This window comes from Pungitius pungitius, chromosome 9 (assembly GCF_949316345.1).
Source record: "Pungitius pungitius chromosome 9, fPunPun2.1, whole genome shotgun sequence".
NCBI classification, from domain to species: domain Eukaryota; kingdom Metazoa; phylum Chordata; class Actinopteri; order Perciformes; family Gasterosteidae; genus Pungitius; species Pungitius pungitius.
The window spans coordinates 15,830,477-15,854,684 of record NC_084908.1 but is presented as its reverse complement, the minus strand read 5'-3'; the positions used below and the strand labels follow the sequence as shown (position 1 = coordinate 15,854,684).

The 24,208-nt window shown below is 43.2% G+C and overlaps 1 protein-coding gene across 3 annotated transcripts in view; it reads left to right on the top strand.

The window, feature by feature from the left end:
• The window catches only part of inpp4b (inositol polyphosphate-4-phosphatase type II B), a 150,296-nt gene that overhangs the window by 33,117 nt on the left and 92,971 nt on the right, over positions 1 to 24,208 (top strand). The window contains exons 1-2 of one of the 3 annotated variants that reach the window (XM_037472885.2): positions 21,623 to 21,737; positions 22,006 to 22,291. The exons of 1 other annotated variant lie outside the window; for it this stretch is intronic. In XM_037472885.2, coding sequence (XP_037328782.2) covers positions 22,207 to 22,291 — 85 coding nt within the window. In that variant the 5' untranslated portion in view covers positions 21,623 to 21,737; positions 22,006 to 22,206. Of the gene's footprint in view, positions 1 to 21,622; positions 21,738 to 21,988; positions 22,292 to 24,208 lie in introns of those variants that run through there. One more of the 3 variants, XM_037472886.2, reaches the window with a different exon arrangement.

Here is a 24,208-nt window from a genome sequence, read left to right as displayed (position 1 = left end):
TGGTTCTCCTTCAGAAGGGGGGCTTAAGAAGCAGCATGCGTAGGGTGGTTCCATAAGACCCTAATTTCCCACATATCTGGCCAGAAAACCTGCATACAGCTGCTGAAATTGTGAGCAAGGTGATTGATGAATGAATAAGTCATTGTCAGTCTGCAGGGAAGGCACTGCAATACGGAAGGCAAAACCACCCCAAATGTTCACCACCATGTTTATACGGATGCAAGATTGGACTAATTGAACGTACTGCTTCGTAGTTCCCAGAAAAACAGCTTGAGCCTTGAGCAGATTCTTTGGGACTTGAATGACACACTGAAACACGCTGGGTTTCTATAAGTAGGAACCACTGATGAACACAGCAAATATAAACATGATTTAGAGGCCAATATATGCGAGGACCTCACTGTTTTTATTATGGCACTATACTTCCCTATTGATTAAATAGCATTTATTTGAGCTGCGGTGCACCATCCACTAAATCCTTGAGTGAAATTACTCTGAGCAATGTGTCCATTGTGAAATAAAATCAATGATCAGAGACGGGCAACAACTGCTGGATTTACTGGTACAGTTTATTCTATTTAAATGGTACATTCTTCAAATGCATTGTCTTTATTAAATTAAACGTATTTACAGGTTTTAACAACATTTCAGTGTTTTTAGGTGTCACGACATTGATTCCCGTTTAATAGACCAGACGAGATAACAAGCGGCGGAACTAAAAACCTTTTCTGAGGAAATATACTTTCTCTATTAAATTTAATACGCACATCTATGATAGAGAAAGATGGATAGGACATCTATTCCTTGATAGTTTCAAAAACTTTCATCGGATGTGGACAAAAATATCCATTTCCTTTTTAAATGGCTTTGCATTGCAAGCAACAGCCATGCTGTCTGTTATCAGGCTCAGACAATAGGACAATGTGTATGGCAGAGCATTTTTGTGTTTACAATATTTAACCAGGTCTTTCAGACAACTAAAACAGTTGACAACTCCTGCAGTTGACTGGATCACAACCCCTGACAATATTCATGGTGTTGTTCTTATGTCATTTGTGTTCACTTGCTGAAATTGTGAACATGCAATGTTAAAAGTTGTGCACATTGGCCATGGCTTAGGCCAAATCTGAAGTCCCTTTGGTGAAGAATGAAGATGAATTATCAAACCCTCTTCTCTTTCTCCATGAGACAATCCGATCTGTGTTGTGCTCTTCCACGTACTGAAATGCCAACTTCGTACTGGTTGCCCTTCACCAGTGGGATATTCTTTAAGTGCTGCTCAAGCTGGGTTTCTTGTGGGCCCTCTGGCTATGCATTCACTACCCCTATCAGCCTCTCGCAGGTGCACTGGCAATATTGACGTGCCCTGATAAGATCTCCATCTAATCCACAACCACTAGTGGGTGAGTGAGAGAGAGAGAGAGAGCTGACACATCTTTCCCAATCAAATTTTTCTCCCTTTTTTAATTTTATTTTTATATACTACATTATTAGTCTCTGAATATGGTTGGTTTGGGTACATTTAGAATCAGCTCAGAGGTAACGTGAAACCCAATAAAGTTATAAGTTACAGATTAAAAAAGATGACCATGGGCTGGAGACCTGGTGAAGACCCATTTGGGAGAGACATGCATCAGATCATTTTAATGCATTGATAATGTTTTTTATTGTACTGGAGAGGCAAAGCAACCTCTTACTGGTCATTTGCTTCCAATGTTTACTCTCAGCAGTGTCAGTGCCTTTGTGAAAAGGAAAAGACTTGCAAAGAGTTCCAGTGTCAACTTTCAGATTGTTTTGCTCCCAGGTTGTGCCATTTGTGGCCACTATTATTAGGAGAAAATAGTGTGATTTGCATCCAATTTCCATAAGGTTGATGTCAGGTGAGGAAATGCAATTCTAAAATGTCGGGGTATAAGAAAAGCAACCTTATAGTTTAGCTCCTCGTATAAAGGATTTTTTTAGATTTTTATACAACAACTGTGACATTTCCACTTGTCTTTGTACATGGTGCAAGCTGTTTTACATGTCACTGACTTTGAGACACAAAACAGCACATTCAATCTCTCCCCAGATAAGATGGCTGTTGCCATTGGAGTCTCTACAAGAGAATAGTTGTTTGTTTGTTTGTTTGTTTGACATTGTGCTTTTGATCTGTCGACTACTGTGGCTGCTGATTCGCTTGTTCTGCTCGATGCCCGAAGCCGTCTTCTAGAACTGGAGGTTTAAGACCATAGTTATCATTAAAAATCAAAACTCTTCTTCTTCAATATGACCTTGACTTGTTTCTTGACGGAAGCGTTGCTGAGGTGGAGCGGTGTCGTAGCGCGGATGCGAGGGGCTGAACCGACTCCCACGCGGGAACACGTGCTATCATAAGCGCTGTGATGATTGCTACACTAACCAGTCTGATGTATGCAGATTATGGCCGGGTGGGTTTGTGATATTTGTTGTGACTTTGTGCCTCTACCTCATTTGAATACAAATCCAAACCACCTGGCGTTATGCAATACCAGGATGGGGAAAAAAAAGGTCTGCTGGCTAAACAGGAAGCGAGAAAAGTCGTCCGGGGAAGTCTTATGAATAATGCATGGTGCGTGAGGTGGAGAGAGGAGGCCAGTTTGGGCTTTAAACAGAGAATATTTGACATCTGAGTGAACACGGACCGACTGTAGATCTCTGCTCTGACAAACGTGTCCTTCACTTCACCGCGCTGGCCGGCCCTGGCAGCGAGCCCGCCATCTTCATTTCAATTAGCCAGTGGGGAGCGAACGCTTTTAGTGTCTGTGTGTGTGTGTGTGTGTATATATATATATATATATATATATATATATATATATATATATATATATATATATATATATATTATGACTACGTGGTATATTGTGGCTTAGTTTGCACTATGATGGCAGCTTTGCCACTGCACAGCCAATTTAGGTGAAGAGTGACCTTGATGAATGTGTTGGAGTCACGGCGTCTTGCATAAAGGTACGTGGACCGTGTTGAGTCACAAGCCGGAGGAGAGAGATCGGCTTCAAGCACTGGAAAGAAATGATTTAATGTTGTGTTATTTTTAGATTGATTTATGACCAGTTTTTTTTTTTAAATGTACAGTTACCAATAGCTGACGTATAGTTTTGTGTGCCATTCTCATATAAATGAAAAAAAAGAAGCGGAGGCTTTTCCTTGTCTCCTGTGCCTGTGTGTGTATATATAACACCTGTCGAACACCATAGGGTGTGCATGCACCCTGTTGAGGAGACTTTCTCATCATATTTAATTGAGCCATACTGTATATCCGTGCAGCTTGGACCAGAGGCGCTGGAAGCCCCGCGGCTTCGCAGATTAGGAATTCGTCTCACTTGCCTGATAATTACATGCTGATTTTTTACGGCCCTTTTTGAAGAGCCAGCCATTCTTAATGAAGCCTAAGCCAATGCCCTCAAAGCTTTCAATGGGCGTTCGGTCCTGCCCCACTTTAAACATTTGCTTCTTCAATTCAAATTCAGATAACTAACACTGTGCACTAAACTCTTTAAATGGGGGCCGCATGTCTGGTTCGCTCCATCCGTGTGTCAGCAGTAGGGATCGGTATTTCTACTTATCCACTCGGTTTGGTCATCTATTCTCCGAGTTGTTTTTTGGCAACGCGATATAACTTGTTAGGTCTCATGTGCTCTTCTGCTTGTGTCCTTCTGTCCTGTCCTGTGTCGCCCAATCACATACTGTACTCCGCTGATTATTTCGACTGTAATCAAGTGATCGGTCATTTCTGTTAGGAATAAAGTAGGCTAGGTGTCTAGGGGTGTGAGATGATCAAATAATGCACCAACTCCCCGTGTTGAAGAAGCCCACGTGGCCTCGGTTTAGAAACTCACTGACGCACACATTTGTTCCAGAACGTCGGCCATGCGTCTAGCGATACACTCCATGGATTCTGGCTTTAGGAAACCAAAAAAAGAGGATTTCTCCCGAGGAATGATTGTGGCTTGTGCTTGAGAGCTCAGGAGATGTCGTGCTGATGTGAAGACGAGTGCTGCTGCAATTCTGTGACAGAATCTCATCTTCTATTGTAGATCCACAATACTCCTGCTGTCAAAATATTAGGGGCCAAGGTGGTGTGTTTGTCTGCTTAGTGTTAATACTTTAAGTGCTTCCTTGTGTTTGTTGCAGGCTGCGGTTGCCTTGATAAAATGTTGTGGGAATCCTATTGCCTGGAATGAACAGCAGCCAAGCAGAAAGGCGGGTTTGCATGCAGAGCTTAGGCTTGTAAGTTATTCATTCAGGTTTTTGGATCAGTGTCTCAGACAGGATGTGCATTTATATTATGCAGCAGCATAAAGAGACACATTTGGAATTTCTTCAGTGAATAAAATATATTCTATAATGTGTTTGGGTGTCTTCCAGAAGACAATTTTTATGGATTTGACTTTAAACTATGCTTTCTTATTTTTGGCTTAAAAACTAAACAAACCACAAAAGTGTCAAATTATGTATAAAAAAAAGCTCTAATAAGAGTCATCAATTAATGACAGGATCCTTGTTTCGTCACGGTGGCTCGTCCAGATGCTCTCTGCATTGTTTTAATGTTCACATTTCTATGAGGCGCAGCGCAAAGAGACAGTCATTGCCCGCTTATGAATCAGAATTATGATGGCAGAAAAGAGGGACAGCATCCTGTGAGAAGTAAAGATTAATGAGCACTTTACAGTATTCCAAGGTATTAATGGACAAAAGTGCTTGCGTCAAAACAACTACCTACTTTTTACGGGATCAAGGAAATCATAAAAGAAATAATATTAATTATTAAATAGGTAATAATCCTTTCTGGTTCAGTAAAGTAACGATGGGACAAGATCACAACCCACAATCTGTTTTGCCTGACACACTACCAGTTTAGCACCCCGTGTTATGGGCCTTTAATGTGTCATATTCAAATTAACGACAGCACCTGGGTGTCCTGGCAAAGTGGGTCAGTTAAGACTAAAGAGTAAAGAAGTACTTTGATTAAAATATGTAGCTGAAGGAAGGAGCATGGTGTACAGGATTGACAATAATACTCATGTTCATCACAATGAAAGAAAATTTGGTTTGTTTTGGTCTTTGCATGTCATTTTCTTAGTTCTATGTTGCAGATGTAACATTAACAGCTGCAAAAAAACTAGAGCAGCTTTAAGGCCTTTAATTCATGTGTGGTGGTAGTTATGGAGTTACTTGTTCTTTACTTGGACTGGAGGTTTCTTTTTTAAAATACATGATTTGATGCCTTCGGGCAGCTATTCCCTCCGCCGTCCGCTTTCATCCGCTCCTCTCTTGTGCCAGGTTGGAAAGTGACGGTAATAGGACAGCTCCAAAGCCCGCGCTGCTCACAGCATGTACTGTAGGAACTCCGTAGTCACACAGATATCACCTGCATGCATTTGCAAACACGCACTCTTTCATCACCTCCAGATATAAAGTCAGAAGCAGAGTCTGTAACAGCTGGATTCGTGGGTCCGAACATCAAGGAAAGAAAGTGTGGAGATTTGGCATTAGAGTTGCTTTCTAGCGTTTCACCAGTAAAGAAATATCAAAGGACCCATGTTAATCTCGACACATCCTTACAGCCGGTTGAAGCCATGAAACACACACAGAGCATGGGATTGATCGTCTCCATGTGAACGTCCACAGCAAAAGAAATAAGGTTGGAGAATGAACTCGGAGCCAACCCTTCCCGTCCCTGGTGCTTCATCAATTATGGAGGTAGCTGATGGCGCACGCGGTGAAGCAGTAAGAGCAGCAGGAGACAGCGCTCCCATTATCCGAAGCCACGGACGTTAACAGCAGCACAACAACAGCACAACAACAGCACGAGCCGTTATTAAATCAACACACACACACACACACACGTGTGTTCGTTAATCACCACTACACTGGATCAATGGGTATCGGTGTATGTGCGTGTGCGAGTGTGGGCCCAATGGATCATCCGCACGCAACTTCAGCCCTTTGGGTCGGACCGCTCCGTCACTTCCTGCGCGAGGAATGTCTGCAGACAGCGTTTGGCATTTTCCCCGCGTTTATGAATAAATCATTCCCTTTTATCCTTTGTTTTGTTCAATGTACACTTCACTCATAAGAGTTGCTGTTGTACATAACTCTGCGCTGTGTAATGATAGTCATTCTCCTGTGTGCATAATTGGCTAATTGTCGTGCATCGTTGGGTCATTTGAAAGGGACTAAAATGAGAGGATTTATAAAAGCATTGAGCATGTGGTTGGTATAAACTCCAACCAGCGGCAATTTCTATGTGATGTTTACAGAAATGCACCAATAATCATTTTAATCTATGCTGATCCCATTGGACACATCGGCTGCAGTGGAAATGGTGAGGGTGACGTGGATTCTACCAGAGGTACGTCACTACTGCTTAGAACCGCTTTCATACGCATACATTGTTAGTCCATAAGTAGTCTGCATGATTCACTTGTTTTTTTATATTCTAAGGACATCACTCTGTGATGTCACAGTCTTTGAGCATCCACGTGATAATCCCTTGATTGGACTCCATTCTCGTCTTTTTTTAACTTTGAATCATAAAAGAAATCCGACTTCCTCCGTCAAAAGTCTACCAGGGAATGTTGGACTCCAAAAGAAATCCAATAATTCACAAGGCACACCAATGCGGTCTCGCTGTATTTTTTGAGTTTCATGCCATGGAAAATCCCCGCTGTGCGAGCACTGCAGCACTTCCCTGTTAGGTGGCATAGTGTGTCGCCTGTGTGAACCTCCTGATCAAAGCTCCAGCAGAATAAGGCTCAACACAGCAGGGCCAGATCCCCTCTCCACCGCTATAACAAGACTCGAACATTGCAGGAAATAACTTTGCAGTCATGGCGATTCTCCAGTAAGCAAACAGATTGTCACGCGGCATGAAAATGGGCCGAAGAACATGTTTGTGGAGATGCAAACATGTGAACCAAATGTTTTTAATCCTTAGGGCTACAGTGACTTCACTTAAGCTTTCATAAAAGCTTGTTGAGAGCGTGACTTGCTCAAACTCGGTCTCTTTACTCGCCTGATTCCGTTGTAAATGCTTTGTAATTACGTCTCGTGCGCGCCTGCACTGTTCAGGGAGTCCGGGCGCTTTTTATCGGATTCACTTTGAGCCAGCAGATTGAGTTTAAACACAACTAAAGACAATAGGACGGAAAAAATTCATTAAGGGGAATCCTCTGAATAGACCTGATGAATGAGAACCGCGTCGCATTTATATCACAGGGACGCGCCAGCTGTGGCCGACAGCTTTGTGAATCCACGAGGCTAATGCAATCAAAGCTGTCAGAGTCACCTCGTCGGGTTGAAACCAGACAAGCTGCCCGAGTGTTGTGAGGCGGCTGCTCTTATTAAGGCAATAAAGGCAGGGAGCGTGGCTTTTCTTCTCTTAGAAGAGTGGTTTTTAATATTTCATCACAGTGCTTTTTTTTTTTTTTTTTTAAAGCAGAAGATACCAGATATTCCTCTTCACGTTTTTGACCATGAGAAAATGTATAATCCTGCGAGCTATTGTTCTGAGAAAGCCGCAGAAGTGATTGGGCTGTCTTAAGTCTCGTCTTTTCAGAAAGCTTTTAACCCCGGTGATTAGCCTCTGTCGGCTCCTTCAAGTCTCTTTGTGACACCTCTTTGGGCTTTTTATCGTCCATTTGTTTCTTTTCTTTCTGCAGGCTGGGAGGAAAGGAAAAAAAAAATCATCATTAGCTCCCCGCCTTATCTACTCTTTATTTTACCCTTGTTGATGAGCCTTGTTGCTGGGATTTGGCTGATAATGATTGGTGCGGCGGCGTACGCTTAATGGCTTCTCTTTATCTGAAAAGGGCTTTGATTCCTCATTGTTGTTGCTTAGCAGACAATTAAGGGGTCAAGGCCTTATTCGGGATGGATTTCTATGAATGTTTTCATAAGTACCCTGCTTAGCTGAAGCCCTGATTGAAAATAAGACATTTGGTTAATAAAACACCCTCAACCTGTTTCAATGAGAAGAACCCTTTGCCGAAAGATGTAGAATTAATTCAGCTTTTTCACTGCTTCTATTCGATTGTAGGCCAGAAGAAGGTGTGATGGCCGATTTTCTCTGTCAGTTCAGTGTCAAAACGTCACAGAGCACGATGTAAAGAGGATGCTGACAAGCAATCAGAACCGTTTATCATGGGTTTGCGTATTTGGCAAATATGTGGTACAAAAGGCTATCTTGGAAGACACCAGTTTATATATTATATACATACAGTATATGTATGTAATGTAAAATCTGGTGTCTGCCTACAGTATATAAAATGTTATTTATTAAACAATTGTGAACACACGTTTTACTCTGTAAATTATAACTTGAGAGTACACATTTTATTATTGGTAGAGGAGCAGCAGGTATACAATTTAGATAATGTTTATTTAATTTGCACGTGATTCTGAATAAATGACCACATTTAGTGTTACAAATAGCTTGTGTGGGACTTAATTGCTGAACTAATTATAGTCCTAATTAAGAAGTGTGGGCTTATTTGTCCCTGTGTACTTGACTGGAGCTTGTCATGTCCTGACGGATGCTAATTGATGTTTATACATCTATGCGTACAGCACCCGCATTTATAAACAGTACAAGTTCTGTTCCATCCATCTTCATTGCAGTTCACAGTGCGGCACGTTCTGATTTAATCAATTCAGGGGATATAAAATTAAATCTAAGCTAGAGATAAGCTTCGAGTCCTTGTTGTCGCTGTGATATTCTTCTTTCCACTCCATGGTAACATTTTTGGTGAGTAAAGATTTCCGTGCTGATGGAGCGGAACGGGGCGGCAGCATTATGCTTGTTGATTGTACTATTGATCAAATCTCACAAACAATCGCTTCTCATGGACCGTTGACCTTCATCAGGCTGAAACAAGACGTGTTTTTGCAGTTAAGGGAATTTGATCAATTCAACTTTGAACTAGACAGAAAACCTAAGAGAAGGTAGTTTAGTGCAAGCTAGTACAAGCTTTTTTTGTGTGATGGGAGTTGTGTAAGCCACCAGTAGGCTCCTCTGTGGCCGGGGGACCCCATGGTGTGCTGGGGGGGCAGAGGGGGGGGGCATGTGGCCGTCCTTTATTAGAGCAGCCAGCCAACCAACTGAGAAGCTGGTGTGCAGCTGGGAAAATAACAGCTCCGCTGTGGCTCGGTCATGGACAAAGATTCTGTTCTGTGATGCTGACCCTGGAAGCTCCCTTGAAGCTAATTCCACCACTTCTAGAGCAGTAGCACATCATTGTTGTGTTATAGTTGAGCCACTGCAGCCACCCCCTCTACTTAAGTGTGAGGTTGTCAAGAGAGTATTAGAGATGCTATGGTTGACCTTATCAACGCTCAGCCGTCCCTCCCTCATTTTTTTCTGGGTGCTCTCAACATTGTTCCAACTTACAGTTGCATTTTTGCACGAATTGTCCAGTTTTTGTTTGCATGCATTTACAGAAAAATAGGACAATTGTGTAGGTTGAGTCCTTGCGTTTGGCACACAATGTCACATGACCTGTGCTTGAGACGCCTTTTTGCAAGTGGACACTGGCCCCGATTGATGAACCGTGTTAAGAGTATTCAAGCGAACTGGACTTAAGGGGCAGTGATACCGTCTGACTCCCAATACACCGTGTGGGTGAAGAAGGTAGTGCAGTATGAGATGTGTAATAATGTGGCAGTAAAATGAAATTGCCTAAATAATATGTTGCTCTTTTGCGTAGTTTTGGTACATTCATGCTGAGGGGGGGGGGGGGCAGGGGGGGGATAGTTCTGAGTCAGGTGTCTGTAGAAACTGAATTTCAAGTTGATGTTCTGACCTCTGCGTCGTCTTGGCTAATTAAAAAGCAGCTGCGGAAGCCTGCAAGGACTTGGCTCTCATTATTTGGTTTGACAGCTCTGGATTAAAACGCATCTCAAAAAGGTTTGACCCCACCCATCCCCTCTCCTCTCCGCCTGCCTCTCAGTAAGGGCATGGCAATTTACCAGAACACCCCGACCGATTTATCTCTAATAATGTTGAACACACAGAGCTGTCATTGTTCAAAACACTCACTTGCTGCAACAGAGTAATTATGGCCTCTCAGGAGAGGCAGTCCTACCATTCTCTCTGACCTTTTTTAGGAAGTACTTATAAGTTAAAACACTGTCGTGCACAGCAGGTGTTGGGCTACTCTCTCTGAACTTGTTTACTCAGTCGCAGCGGGTCAAAGATTTACTTCTACCTGGCCTTTGCTTTTTCTCTTTTCTTTGTTGCCGTGCTGCTTTTGCTGCTCTTTGCCCGCCTGCTCGCAATCAGCCTCGTTAGTCCTTCCCTGCTCCCGGTGGGTTTCCCCCCCCCGCCAGTCGCCTTCCTGCCGACTGACATCACCTCACCCAGCCGCTCGTCTCCCATTCCCATGGGCCCTTTCTTTGTCTCCCCCACCCTTTTTTCTTGCCGTCCCTTTCCTTTTTGTGTTAAGCCGGTTCGGGCTGTCGGAGCGCCCTGAGTGCCTGTTTCAAGAAAGCTAGCGCTCGTTGCTTCAATCCTCTGAGCCATGCAAATAATTGTGTTCCTGACTGATGCCGCATGCATTTTTCATCCGGGGAGCGTCACCGTGTTGAGCAAGGGGCAAAAAAAAAGTTCCTCCCTCGCTGCCTCACTATACGTTGCCCCCCCCCCCCCACCCTGCCCCCCCGCACTCTCCCCACACCCTCGGCCTTCACCTCGTGCTCATCCCTCGGCGCGAACATGTCCTGCTTCTATCATTGGAATCGATGGAATTGATTCTCTAGGGGTTAATGGATTTTGCCGCCAAGGTGAGGGAGATGCACTTTAATCACGGCAGATCTTAAATATTTTATCAGGGAGAGCCAAAGATTGGGTGCTGACAGTGCGGAGGCGGGGACGGGGGCAGCGGGGGGAGCGGGGTTCACAGTGCAGCATCGCAGCACTCTGGTCTAACAATGGGCCACTTGTTGCTCACGTCAGATGGCACGAGGGGAGGATGGAAGGACTTTACTGACTGTTGACAACTGTACGGTTCAGTTACCCGGTGAGGAGGTACGCGTGTCAGATAAACTCGCTTGAGAAGAAACACGGCAGCCCTGTTTTTTGTTACCATGAAAAAACGTAGGTAGACAGTTTGTGAGCTAGTTTAGTAATACAGTAACGGTAGTTTATTCCACCGCACTCCATCACTAATAACAGCTTTGAGCCTGGACTGCTCTGACATTCGCAAACATTACACGTGGCTTTTTGCTACAACTTGTAGTGAAAGGATGGAAAAATAATGAATATGTGTTTAGGAGTTTCCCAATTTGCCAAAAAATTAAACATTAAAAACGAATGGGCTTGTTTGTCGCATGTTCTTAGCCCAGGGATATCCTTGGCCCTGGGCAAACTTTGCACCTTTCCACTCGACGCTATTAGTATTAGCTCAGGGTTAATATAATCCCAGGGCTATACAATGCACACTGCACTTCTTATTGTCCTGAAACACAGACATGTGACACATATTCCTTTGTTCATTTTAGCCTGGTTTCACGCTGGCTACGTTTACTATTGTCGACTTTCAGGCAATAACACTGCTAACTCGAGGCTAACGCCGCTAACGGAAGGTTGAACTGCTCAGGAGCACAGCCGGCCAAAGTCAGAGTAAGCCCACTTTGGATTGTGCAGGTGTGAAAGCTTGTGGTTTGAAAAACCTTCAAATTAAGATGAATCATAAAAATATATATAATTTCGTAGTATCACTCCATAAATTAGTTAAACGCAAGTAAATATGTTGGAAATAATTGACTTGACTCTGTAAGTTACTTATAACTTTAAATCTGGATGTTGATATTTATCTATTGATCTTCTGCAAAAAAAAGAGAATTGATTTTAAATTATTCACATCCTGACCCCACGTATAACACGTATAAACCATGTACATGTCTAGAATAGGAAAGTCAATTATTTGGATTTAATGATATACAATAAGCCCTGCCATAATGTTCTTGAGTTAATTATACCACTTATCCCATTGGAATGGGAATAATTATGTTAGGTTTACAATCTTCTAGCAGCCATTCTGACTAGAAGATAAATATGAGCCAATATCAGTTCAGACTTTAACATAGGTCCTAACATAACCTTTTTGTACCTGAATAACTTGATTCAATCCCCTGTTGTCTGTACCCGCGATTAATTGCTTCTCCGGTCACAAGTTGTTTACAGATTGTTTTTTTTTCAGCATCACGGCAACAGTTTTGGATCACAGGAGTTACTGCCTGTCATTAAATCTGAATCTGACGCATCGTTATGAAAGGCAATTTGATGTTGTATCTTAATTGACAGTAATACGCCAGCACGATCATAATTACTTCACTTTCTTCGTCAGCAGACCACGGCGCACACACACAGCTACATCAGAGACACACAAGTTAAATTAACAAATATTCTGATTACACAGAGGGAATGAAACACCAGGCGATGTTCAAAATCCATTACTCACCGGTTCAAATTATTGTGGGGTTTAAAAAAAGATGCCCGTTATCAAGAATTAAGATGCAACCAATGGCATGCTAGAAGTGTTGAAGAAATTATTTCGGCTAAATTTGTTGAAACTTATATTACATTTACATATTAAGACTTTTGCCTCTTGCTGGCAGAGCTCATATTAAAGTTCCCTGATGTACACTATAATGGCACAATATACCGTATTTTCGCGACTATAAGGCGCACTTAAAATCCTTTTTTTTCTAAAAAAACGGCGCGTGCGCCTTGTAATCCGGAGCGCCGTATTTATGGCTCAATTGGTTGATCCATACTGGTTAACGAGGATCCATTGGAGGGAAAGTCTGGTGCCAGCAGCCGCGGTAATTCCAGCTCCAACAGCGTATTGTAACGGACTGTGTTTTCATGTTGTGGAGCGGCATTGCACTTTACAGAGTTTTGGGATGGTCAGTGAAGGGCGCACAATGTGACGTCACTCATCTTAGTGCCACCTATGGGGACGCGGGAATTGTTGTTGTTTTGGAGAGCGATGGTGTGTTTTTGTTCGGCGTAGGCTACGGCCGACAGTAGCCTGTTTCTCGACAATAAAACCAGAAGATAAGCACATTGTCCAGAGATTCATTAGCGAGAGTCGCTACAGTATATTAAAGCTCGTAGTTGGATGTCGGGATCGCGCTGACGGTCCGCCGCGAGGCGCCACCGTCTGTTCCAGCGCTGCCTCTCGGTGCAAGATGCACCAAAGCATTTGCCAAGAATGTTTTCATTAATCAAGAACGAAAGTTGGAGGTTCAGAGATGTTAATATCCACATTAACGTTTGAACAACGTTACCATGGGAGTGAAGAGTTTTCAGAACGCTTAATAACGTTTGATTTAGCACAGCCCGATCTAGTGGATGCATAACGCAGCCCCAGTCAAACGTTTTACTGCAGTTACTTCTATGCGCCTTGTGATCCGGTGCGCTCTATATATGAAAATAGTTCTAAAATTGGCGATTTATTGAAGGTGCGCCTTGTAATTCAGTGCGCCGTATAGTCGCGAAAATACGGTAATGATATTGTTGTATCAACAACGTGGTCTTCTACCAACATTTCACCAGAGAGCCCACACTTATGCAGCATAGATGTAATTTATTAATTACATTTGCTGTTCTGTAGTAATAATGCTGTTTCCTCTTTCACAAAAAAACAAATCATTTTAACCTGGGTTAAATGAAGGAAAACAAATAGCACTCCCGCCATGGACAGATACCCTGAAGGCCTAATTTACTCTGCTGCAGCATCAGGAGCTCTGCGTTACCCTTCAACTTGATTAAGAGTATTGTGAGGCCACATAGATGCAGTTTAAAATGTGTGAGGATGTAGGCTGCACGGAGCCTGTTGCCCCACAAGGACCAGGCTGAGCCAAAAGCGAGGACACACATCACTTAACTCGCTCTCACCGATGTGAGAGCGAGTTAAAGCTCATCGCTGATTACTGCTGGCAATTAATTAGATTGAGGTAAATAGCATGAGCAAGAGTTTAATGGACAATAAAGCAATGGTTATATGACAACCATAGGGAGTCAACCAAACTCATTCCATGCTCAGTCTTTGTAATTTTATGTATTTTTATTCTGTGCAGACTCTTAAGAAGCTACCTTTTGAGAAAGCTGTGCCGAATAAAAAGACATTTTCACTTTGAATCTGGCCCGTGCAAGGCAGTGTCCTTCTTAAAAGGCAGTCGCTTATATGTTTGTACTGTGGTTCCAGATTTTCTTTGACATCTATTTGTGAAGAGTAATGGCTGAGTGCTAGCCTGGGTATTTATACTCCCACGGAGTCACAGCCCAGACCGTCTCCTTTTCTCATCTCTCCTTCCTGCTGGAAACACCAGCAGGTCATGCATGCTTGTACGTTTTTATATGGAAAGCCTGGAGATGAACAATGACATGATTGTAATATTCCGGGATCCGGTAGATTTGTCATTTATCTTCCAACCTTTCTGTGACCTCCCGCGTGATTGTGCACTTTTGTCCTAAAACAATGAAGTTAGTGATCGACAAGAAGGAAATCACTCACTAAATCATAAATGATGGACCACTTTACCTTAACATTTTGTTATTCTATGTATTTACTTCAAGTAACCATTTAAAAACAACTTAATGTTTGTAAATTATTAGCGATAAGAAATTATCAAATTAAAGTTTAATTGTGTTATATAAGTATATCTATTGTGGGATGGATTTAATTTCAAACCAATCCCACGAGGTTGTCCGAGTCACCGATGGCATAATTGGATGCCGGTTTGGTGAATCAGATGCTAATTACACTCCGATTGTGAGTGCTGCAGCGTGAACGCAAATCAGGGTCTTTAAGGTTAATTTTGATGGCTTTTGATTGAGGTTGTATGATTTCATGTCAAAATCAAAAACTAGCAGTGCTGCTGGTTGTTTCCATTGTAATGAGTTGTGTTGACAAGTTGCTGTTAAACTGTTTGATATTATAATTGGCATTGCATTCATTCGTTGAAAAGATAAGTAAAACATTTATGAATTTTTATGTAATATTCCCTGATCTGAAATTTGTATTTATAAAGTTTCACAAATCCAACCTGCTGTAAGAACTATGGGACTCTTTCTATAACGAACGCGTAACTTGACACCACTGTAGAAAACAACCTTCAGAATGCCACGCTTTTACTCCAATGCAATCTGAGTGTTGACATATCGTGTGGTTGGTTTAACAGTAGCATCATCTGAGCAGGGAGGAGTGTGTTGATGGGCGACAGAGTGCAGCTGGTGGATGCAAGAGGATTTCAGCTGTTTGCTGAGCAATTGTCTTGTGCTATCTAATTTGCAGTGTCTCTCTCTCTCTCACACACACACACACACCATAGACTTCTTATGTGGTGCCAACAGAAGAGCAATCCATGGGGAGCTTACTGTGTCAGAGACAGTAGCAACATTACTGATTAGGGACCAAACTAATAAGTGGCTTCTTGTTTGGTTTTAATGCACATTGATTATTTAATTGAAAAAGTTTCTCAATTTTTCGGTCACGGGGTGATACATCTGGGCTTGCTTGTCTACATACTGGTACTCGTCCTTGCTATTAAGGTCATCCAAAACACTGCAACCCATCTATAACCTGAAACATTAGCAATCCCAATTCACTCCATTCTCTACAGTGTGAGGAATTCCCGGCTGTATCTTCACGTTGCCTCGCTGGGCGGAGCCTGCGTGCTGCCCGTCTGTAATTACCCGCCAGTGGCCCCAACTAATCTGGATCGCGTCGTGTAATGCTTTTGTGAGCCAGCTGCAACGAGAGGCATTCCCTACTCTAAGAACCGGCCAGACAAACAACGGGAGCACATGGAGCCGTGTGTGTGTGTGTGTGTGTGTGTCTGACAGCAGACACACACGCACGCAGCTGTCAGAAGGGCAGGATCAGGGGGGCCGCTCCGCTCAGCTGTCTCCGTGCCCCGCCCTCAGCACCCAGCCGGCGCCAGCTGAGGGTTGGCAGGTCCCGTCGTGCAATAGGTGCCATGTATGTAAATCCGTTGCTTTTAAAGAAAAGAACAAAAAAGGAGCATAGGGGAATGCAGCAAAAATGCAGTTTGTTGATAGTGTTTGAATTGCTGTGTGTGTATTTATTTGGGTTTTGGGAGACGTCCCGCTGGCCAGGTGTGAGGCGCTCGCAAATGGAGGGCGACGTGCCGAGTGAACAATCAACCCACGTTTGCACCTATGATACCCTTCCTCCTCCCTTTGTCCTCGCCTCTCCCCTTGCTCTGCAGGTTGCCTGACCTTTTCAAGTAAAACTCATCCCTCTGCTGATCCCTCCTCACAGCGCCGTCACGTGTAGCAGTGCTCTCTGCTCGACTCAGAAAGACAGAACTTTTTTTTTTTTTATTATCAATGAAATAATAAAGAAATTATGGAATAATATAGAAATATTGTGGACTCCACTTTCTGATTAAAAGCGTTAACAGTTTGATTTGGAAACTTGTTTATCAATATATTGTAGCCACCCCAGTTTTGGTTTCATCCTATGGGTACTCAACAAGTATAAGGCGTGAGACTACAAGACCAGACTAAATGTGTGGACTATAGTGATGGTAATTTTAAACCTCTCGTAATTAGCTGAGTTGGATCAACAACAATCATGGCGTTAACTTAGCTGCAGCAAACACTCATTCTGTATCTGAAGCTGCCAGACTAATGGGTAATGTTGTTGTTAACACCTACAGCCTCCTAACTGTTCTCAGTGTTATCACCTTCTCAGATAGACCTGTGAAGTAGGAGTCATGAAAATGCATTATAATGCATCTCACATGTGAGTGTGTTCGACTTGGATCGGCTTGTGAGGGCCCTGCCATGAAGCTATTACATTTCAAGTTTATATTGAATATATTCTCAAAGTTGTTATCTCCCTGCCTGTCACTCATAGCCGTATCATGAGGGCTGTAATACTTTGTCGGTTGTATTCCAGAATGAAGCAACACCTCTCGCACTTGTTGCTTGGCTTTCCGTGTTCATTGATTGCCGTTTTCTTTTTTGTCAAAGTAAAAAAAAAGGTTGAAATAAAAGCCAGTCAACACCTAGCTGCACAGAGCGTTGTGTAACGGCATGAGGTGAGATCAGTATCGACCTTTCCCGATGAACATAATGTTACTTATAGAAGAACAGTGGTGATGATAAAGAAGTATCCAGAGAGTCGGGCTCGGTTTAAAGCTGCTGCAGCCTCGCTGGGACTGATGCGAGGATGTTGGCTCGCCGCTGTGTGTTTCTCTGGCAGCCAAACCATTCAGGCACGTAGTAGAAACAGATAATCCATACATTTCCTGCACCTTCCACGTGTCTGGTCCTCGTCGGGAGATTGAGTGCCCGGAGCCATTTCGTTTCCACTGTGTCGGAGCCACTGCTAGCATAGTCCTTTTGTTCCTTCTAGCATAGTCCTGCTGTGTCTTGAGGCATAGTCCTTCTGATTCTTCTAGCATAGTCCTTCTGATTCTTCTAGCATAGTCCATCTGATTCTTCTTGCATAGTCCTTCTGATGCTTCTAGCATAGTCCATCTGATTCTTCTTGCATAGTCCTGATGCTTCTAGCATAGTCCTTCTGATGCTTCTAGCATAGTCCATCTGATTCTTCTAGCATAGTCCATCTGATTCTTCTAGCATAGTCCTTCTGATTCTTCTAGCATAGTCCTGATGCTTCTAGCATAGTCCATCTGATTCTTCTTGCATAGTCCATCTGATTCTTCTAGCATAGTTCTGATTCTTCTAGCATAGTCCATCTGATTCTTCTTGCATAGTCCTTCTGATTCTTCTAGCATAGTCCTGATGCTTCTAGCATAGTCCATCTGATTCTTCTTGCATAGTCCTGATGCTTCTAGCATAGTCCATCTGATTCTTCTAGCATAGTCCTGATGCTTCTAGCATAGTCCATCTGATTCTTCTTCCATAGTCCTTCTGTTTCTTGAGGCATAGTCCTTCTCGTTCTTCTAGCATAGTCCTTCTGTTTATTCTAGCATAGATGCTAGATTTCTGTATGTCAGAACCGCATCCACCTCAGGTAAATAAGAAATAAAGTTTTATTTTACACCGAGCAAGTGAATTTCCTTTACAAGACACTGGAAGTCAACTCCTGGGATACCAGCGGTGGTACAGTAGGAGAGGATGTTGTAACCTAACATGACAACACGTGAGGAGAAATCAATAGCCTCGGCTTTCCGCATTCTCTGAAGGGAAAGGAGTGAAAAGAGAAGGGATGGGTTGGGGTGTCAGTTCCTTTTTTATGTTGAGAAGATTCATGTGGCCCTTGACAGATATTGATCGTTGGTCCCATTAAACCAGATGATACTGCTGAATACAGCTAATGACGCATGGACAGAAACGCTGCAGTGCATGTACACATACACTCGCATTGTGTCGACCATGAAACAGTGCAGGTTTCATGTTTCATGCTCAATACAATGCGAGTTTACCATCAGTGAATTACAACATTTGAAGACAATATTTGCATACCCATGTGTACCTTTTAAGGTTGCTGTAATTGTTTCACATCCCCATACTGGTGGCAAAGAGATCAATTATTTCAACCTAATGTACTTTGAAAGTGATGGGAGACTAAATCTACCTAGCATCATTACATTCTGAAGTCTCTTTTGCAGTGAATTTCCTTCTATAGGCTTAGATATTGTTTTAGGCGGGATAGCACAAAGCCAGACTTTGAAGGTAACCCTTGATTAATTACTTACTCTGACTGCCGAAGCCTCACATTAGCTCTTCATTACTTGACTCAACAATGTGTGTGTGTGTGTGTGTGTGTGTGTGTGTGTGTGTGTGTGTGGAAGATCTGCGAGGGCAGGATTGTTTCATTATTTAGCATCAAGCATTTAACTTTAGCAATAGATTTACCAGCCAAAACGCCAGACTACAGGATAGTCTGTTTCATTCGTTGATATTTAGCCACATAAAGTATTTACTTAACATTGTAATAGCTTTGATCTTTCGGCATACATTTTTTACACTTGGTGTTACGAGTGTGGCGGTGTCTTCTCTCTTTGCCGTTTCAGAAATCTACGGCACAAGCAAGATGAATCCAAAGAAAGGGCACTCAGCGGGGGGAATGTTTTGATGTCGTCTTTCTGGTTCCCGTAGCAACCAAAGATTCAGCACGCTGTTCGCTGTAACCACAAATAAAACATAAAATCACAATAAATCCCAAAAAAATGCAACAAAGCAACCTGCAAATCCACGTGATGGTGCACACCTGAATCAATGGCTGCATGATTACACATGCAGGCATATAAGACTTTGGTTTAAGTGATGTCAAAGTGCCCACAGCTAATCCCCCCCCCCCCCACCCTCATGCACCCTCGACTTACCCATGAATCAAGCTTTTTGCTCTCTATAGCAAATACCCCGAAGGAGTGTATCACAAATTTAAATGGGCCTCGGGTGCTATTGAATGAGTGAATCCATTCTGCAGACTTTTGGGGCCAAATAGCTCAAAAAGGGCATGTTTCTTTTCTTCCCGGCTTACTTGTACTGTTCTCCATCTGTAGTGCAATGTCTATTGATTTTTCTCCAGCCCCCTCTATCAGTCAGGCTTTAATAAGACAACAGATGTCGCCTTTAAAAGAAACGTATTAGAATGTTAATGTATCACTCCACAGACGTGTTTGCCTCTCTGCTTTGGTTTAGAGTGTGTTTGTGTCTGTGTGTTTGTGTCTATGTGCGTGCCACCATATTTTCATTAAAAAACAAAATTCCTCTTGATGGTTTTAGGGACTAAAGGGGGGCGGGGCGGGCGGGGGCGATGAAAATGGGGCACTAGTGGGAAGAAGGGAAAAGAATGGATAGAGTAGTGGAAAGTGAAGAAGAAACCTCCTGGTGCAAAGTGGATTCATCTTCTGTCTTATTGCTCCTGCAGGGACCAATTTATCTTCATTTAGGTTTTTGGCACCAACCCCAATCCAGACTAGCCGCCTGAAGGAAACTTGGGAGCTCAACGTGGCTCTTTGGCCCCGTTGTTGCTCGGGCTTGACCGGAGGCTGATTGGATCCTTTGAGGTTTCTGACAATCTAAGAAATAGCTTTACATTCCACCAGTTGTTAAACAAAGAAAGAAACACTAATTATTGCCCCCAAAGCTAAAGTTGTACACAGATGGACCAAGTCATACTTGTTTTGTTTTTTTGACGCTTTCTTTTGTCTGAGACACAATATCTTGGACTGTGCTTTATAAGTTTAATGCATATTTCTTCAAGTCAAGCTAACATCAAAAGGCAAAGGAAGGCAGTTAAAAACAGCGGGCATTATTAAAATAAATGCATGCTATTTAAAAATAAATCCACGCTTGTTATCACCTATTATTTAATACAAAATGACTTCACAGATTTCATGCTTTTTGTGGTGGTGTTATATTAAAGCAATCAGCAATAATCATTTCTAAGCAATACAAATTGGTTTGGCTGATTGTTACCTGAGATTTAAGAGCCTTTTTGTTCACTTTATACCATAGCATTGTCAAATTTGACAATTTCTTTAGAGTTGCCTTATGGCTTCAGGTCTGTCAATTTTCATGCGTACTTGGAGACCAGCAACAACCCACAACTTTTAATCAACATTTTAATGTCAATAAACAAAATTGAGACGTTGTTTATTTTTGTCCTTAAAATGGTTGGTACTCCGCATAGGTCACGCTCATAATTGGACGGAAGTACATTTAAGATTTTACATGCAAGTATCATAGAAATACTGCTTGAAGCCCCAATTTTTGAAAATTCCCTAGTTATCAGCTTTGTTCCTGTGTTTTAGTTAAAGGTGCAATACTTGTTTTATATAACATTCGGCCTGTGTTTACCTCCTTTAGGAGTTTTAGGCCTTTGGGCTCAGTGTCTTTATTGAGCTTTAGCAAGATTCTTTCTCCGTTCAGCTGGGTATAAATTAGAATTGATTTTAGTGAAGCATCATGGCCTTGGTGGCCAAATAACTAACAATAACCTTCACAGTACGAGTGGGCGGAGAGCCGGCATGGGCAGCAAATAAAGACACTGAGGAAGGCAGCAGCATTCTGCTCTTCATTATAGACTCACAATAAGAATCAGCCTTATTCGCCATGGATGCTTATGCATACATGGCATTTGACTCTCTATTACAAAAGCCAGTACATACAATAACAAGGAATATACAAAAACAATGGGGAAAAAATAACAAATAATACATTTAAAACAATTTAACAACTACACAATATAAAATGGGTATATAGATGTGTGTATTTGTAAATATATACACACGCACATATATATATATATATATATGTGTGTGTACAAAATATTTTCCAGCCCAGTTTGTCACTATGATGCATGTACATTTTGTCTAGAAATGACAAGATTCATCAGTTATCTCTGTCACATCCTGCATTCAACCTGTTGATTTAATCCCATTGCAAAGTTGCCATTTTGAGTAATACTGCCTCTGCACTGAGGAAACTCTCTGCCCCTCCCCTCCTCCCCCTTCCCTAACTAAGCTAACTTTAAAAAAAGACCATCCTGCACAACGCCGGCTTCACTGTATGGAGCTCAGCAGTCAGGTCGCTCATTCATTGTTCTGCTTCTCTAAAAGGCAAAGCACGGATTGGTGGAGGGAAAAGAGAGAGGGGCGATACGGGGGAGTTGGGAGACGGATGTCAGAAATCACAGGGACCCCCGCCGCCGTGTCTGGATGCAGCACTGGCTGCGCGGTGCGAGCAGGTGAGGAGAGGGAGCGCGGCGGAGTTTGTCGCTGCGCAGCTCGGTCGAGGCGCTCGACTGACAGCCCGCGATTGATGGATGGAGCTGCGTATCGCACATAACATCAATTCTGTCCCACTTTCTCTTTCATTCCAAGTCTCACTCCCTCATCACTCCTCCCTTTGCCTCTGTATCCGCACTCCCCCGCCCCCCCTCCCCTCCAACGAACCCCTCCCTCCCGCTGCTGCTGCTCCCGGTCCCTCGCTGGTCCCTCTCTCTTCCGTACTAGTTTCCAGAAGGCATCTCTAACGCTGCCGGAGAGCGCGCTGTGAGGCTGCGGGGAAGCGAGGCGAGCGGATCGCTATCTTTGAGACAGCTTTTCCGCTGGGAAGGCTGCTCGTGAGCCGAGGAACTGGACTGGACTGTGGTGTTTCGTGGAGGAGGCAGGAGGGGAGGAGGAGGAGGAGGAGGACGGAGGACTGGTGGACAGATGGAGGACGGCGCCCAACAACTGGGACACTGCATGGTTGACATGAAGGAGCTGAACGCCGACCCTGAGGGACTGACCGCTGCCGGTGAGCTGACTGCGTCTGTCTCTTGACCCGTCTCCCCGAGGTCTTTCCTCTCAGAACACGCTGCTGGACAGTGTCCCCCGTTTTCTAGAAACGTGTGTCTCCATGACCAGTTTGTGCATGTTTTTCCTCTATTAGGGTTTGCAGTGGTTTTTGTTCTCTCTCTCTCTCTCTCTCTCTAACACACTTGCAGAGATCGAGTATGTGCTGGAGAGAGAGAGAGAGAGAGACTTTTAAATGCACCATGATCGATAATCACTGAATTCAGTGGAACGTCTTTGTGTTAGACAGCTGATGTCTCAGGGTCACATTGTCACAGTTAATACAAGAGTTAATACATCAATTTTATGTATCATTGAAAATCAAGCGTGTCCAGGTCATGGAAAAGGATTTTATTCTTATTCTTTTTAGGTAAAAGTCCTGCACTCTGGAGTACTCACAATTTTTCAGAGCAATGCCAAGTTGCCTGGAAATTTATTTTGAAACTAAGTGGCAGCGTTTCTACGGGTTTCCATTTAAGTGTTCTTTTAGTGTGGTTGCATTTAAAATCTACAACCCGTTCATTTTCAAATTTGGTCAATCATATCAGAGAAAACTTATTCATGGGAACCTTTCATTTGAGTTTAGTGGCTCTGCAGAGTTTGAAGTGTGAAGACTCATGTCATTCTCATTTCGGTTTGTTCATAGATGCCCGTGTGTGTGTGTGTGCATTCAGGTCAGCGTTTGTCCTGCGTGTGTGTGTGTGTGTGCACGCTTTGCTTGAATTTTTTTATGCAGTCATATTCCATACTGCCTGAATGTGCTGTCCCTAATGAGCCTTGGCAGGGGCACACTAGATGTCTCGGTGCCCGACACAACAGGAGAACGCTGAAGAGATTAACCGTATCGGCGATGCCACAAAGCCCGCTCTCCAAGTTAAATACCTTTGCTCACCAAAAGGATAGTCGCTGCATGCAGCGGCGCTAAGCATCTGCATTGGCATGCCAGCTCAACACCATCATCTTCCCCGCGGGGATAAGTAAACGGAGGCGTAGAGAGAGAAAGCGCTATTTCACGACGCCTTGTCTCCTTTTGCTTAAAAACTCCACGGATACACGCGGAACCAGCTTACATCCACCGTTACAGACATGCTAACAAACGCACACACACACATGCTAACTGGTGAGTCCTCACATACAAATGCACACACACTTGCTCATCCTGCATGACACTTCTGACCTGATTAGGAACCCTACTATAGAATAACACAGTCACAATTTGGAGATGACACCTGACAGGTGTGAGAGTATAACGGCAATGACAAACACCTCAGTGTATTTCTGTTTTGTTTTCCTTCAAGCATCCTGGGAGACAAAGGGGAAGAGCAGACACACAATTACAATGTTTGGCACAAGAGACAAGTTGACAACCCCACATTATCAGTCGCAAGGTGAAATAGTTTACCTCCTCCTCCATGACAGGTGATGTTCAGTAGTTATTAAGGTGGGATTGAATTGGCATTTAACTCCCCACCATAAGGTGTAAAATTTGTACCTATTAACTATTCATAATTCATTTCACATGCGCATGTGCGTTTAAAAAAACAACACAATGTAATTGATGGGGTTTTAATTGCACAATCTTTGACATCAGGAGGCGAAAGGTGTCACTCCGTGCCCTTGTTAACCCCCGCACGCTTACATCTGCCATCTAGGTGACAGTGGAGACCTTCTCAGCGCACCCAACTGATTCACAACACTTCATTAAACGCTGGCAACAAACCCATCTGTCCCCTCTCAATCTCCCACGGCAGTAATGTGACGATAACTCACTCTCCCATTCAGCGCCACTTGTCCTAATAGGATGCCTGTTTGTGCAAACATCAATCGCGTTAGCGGCATGTGAGCCTGGCTAAGGAATCATCACAAAGGGGAATCATCA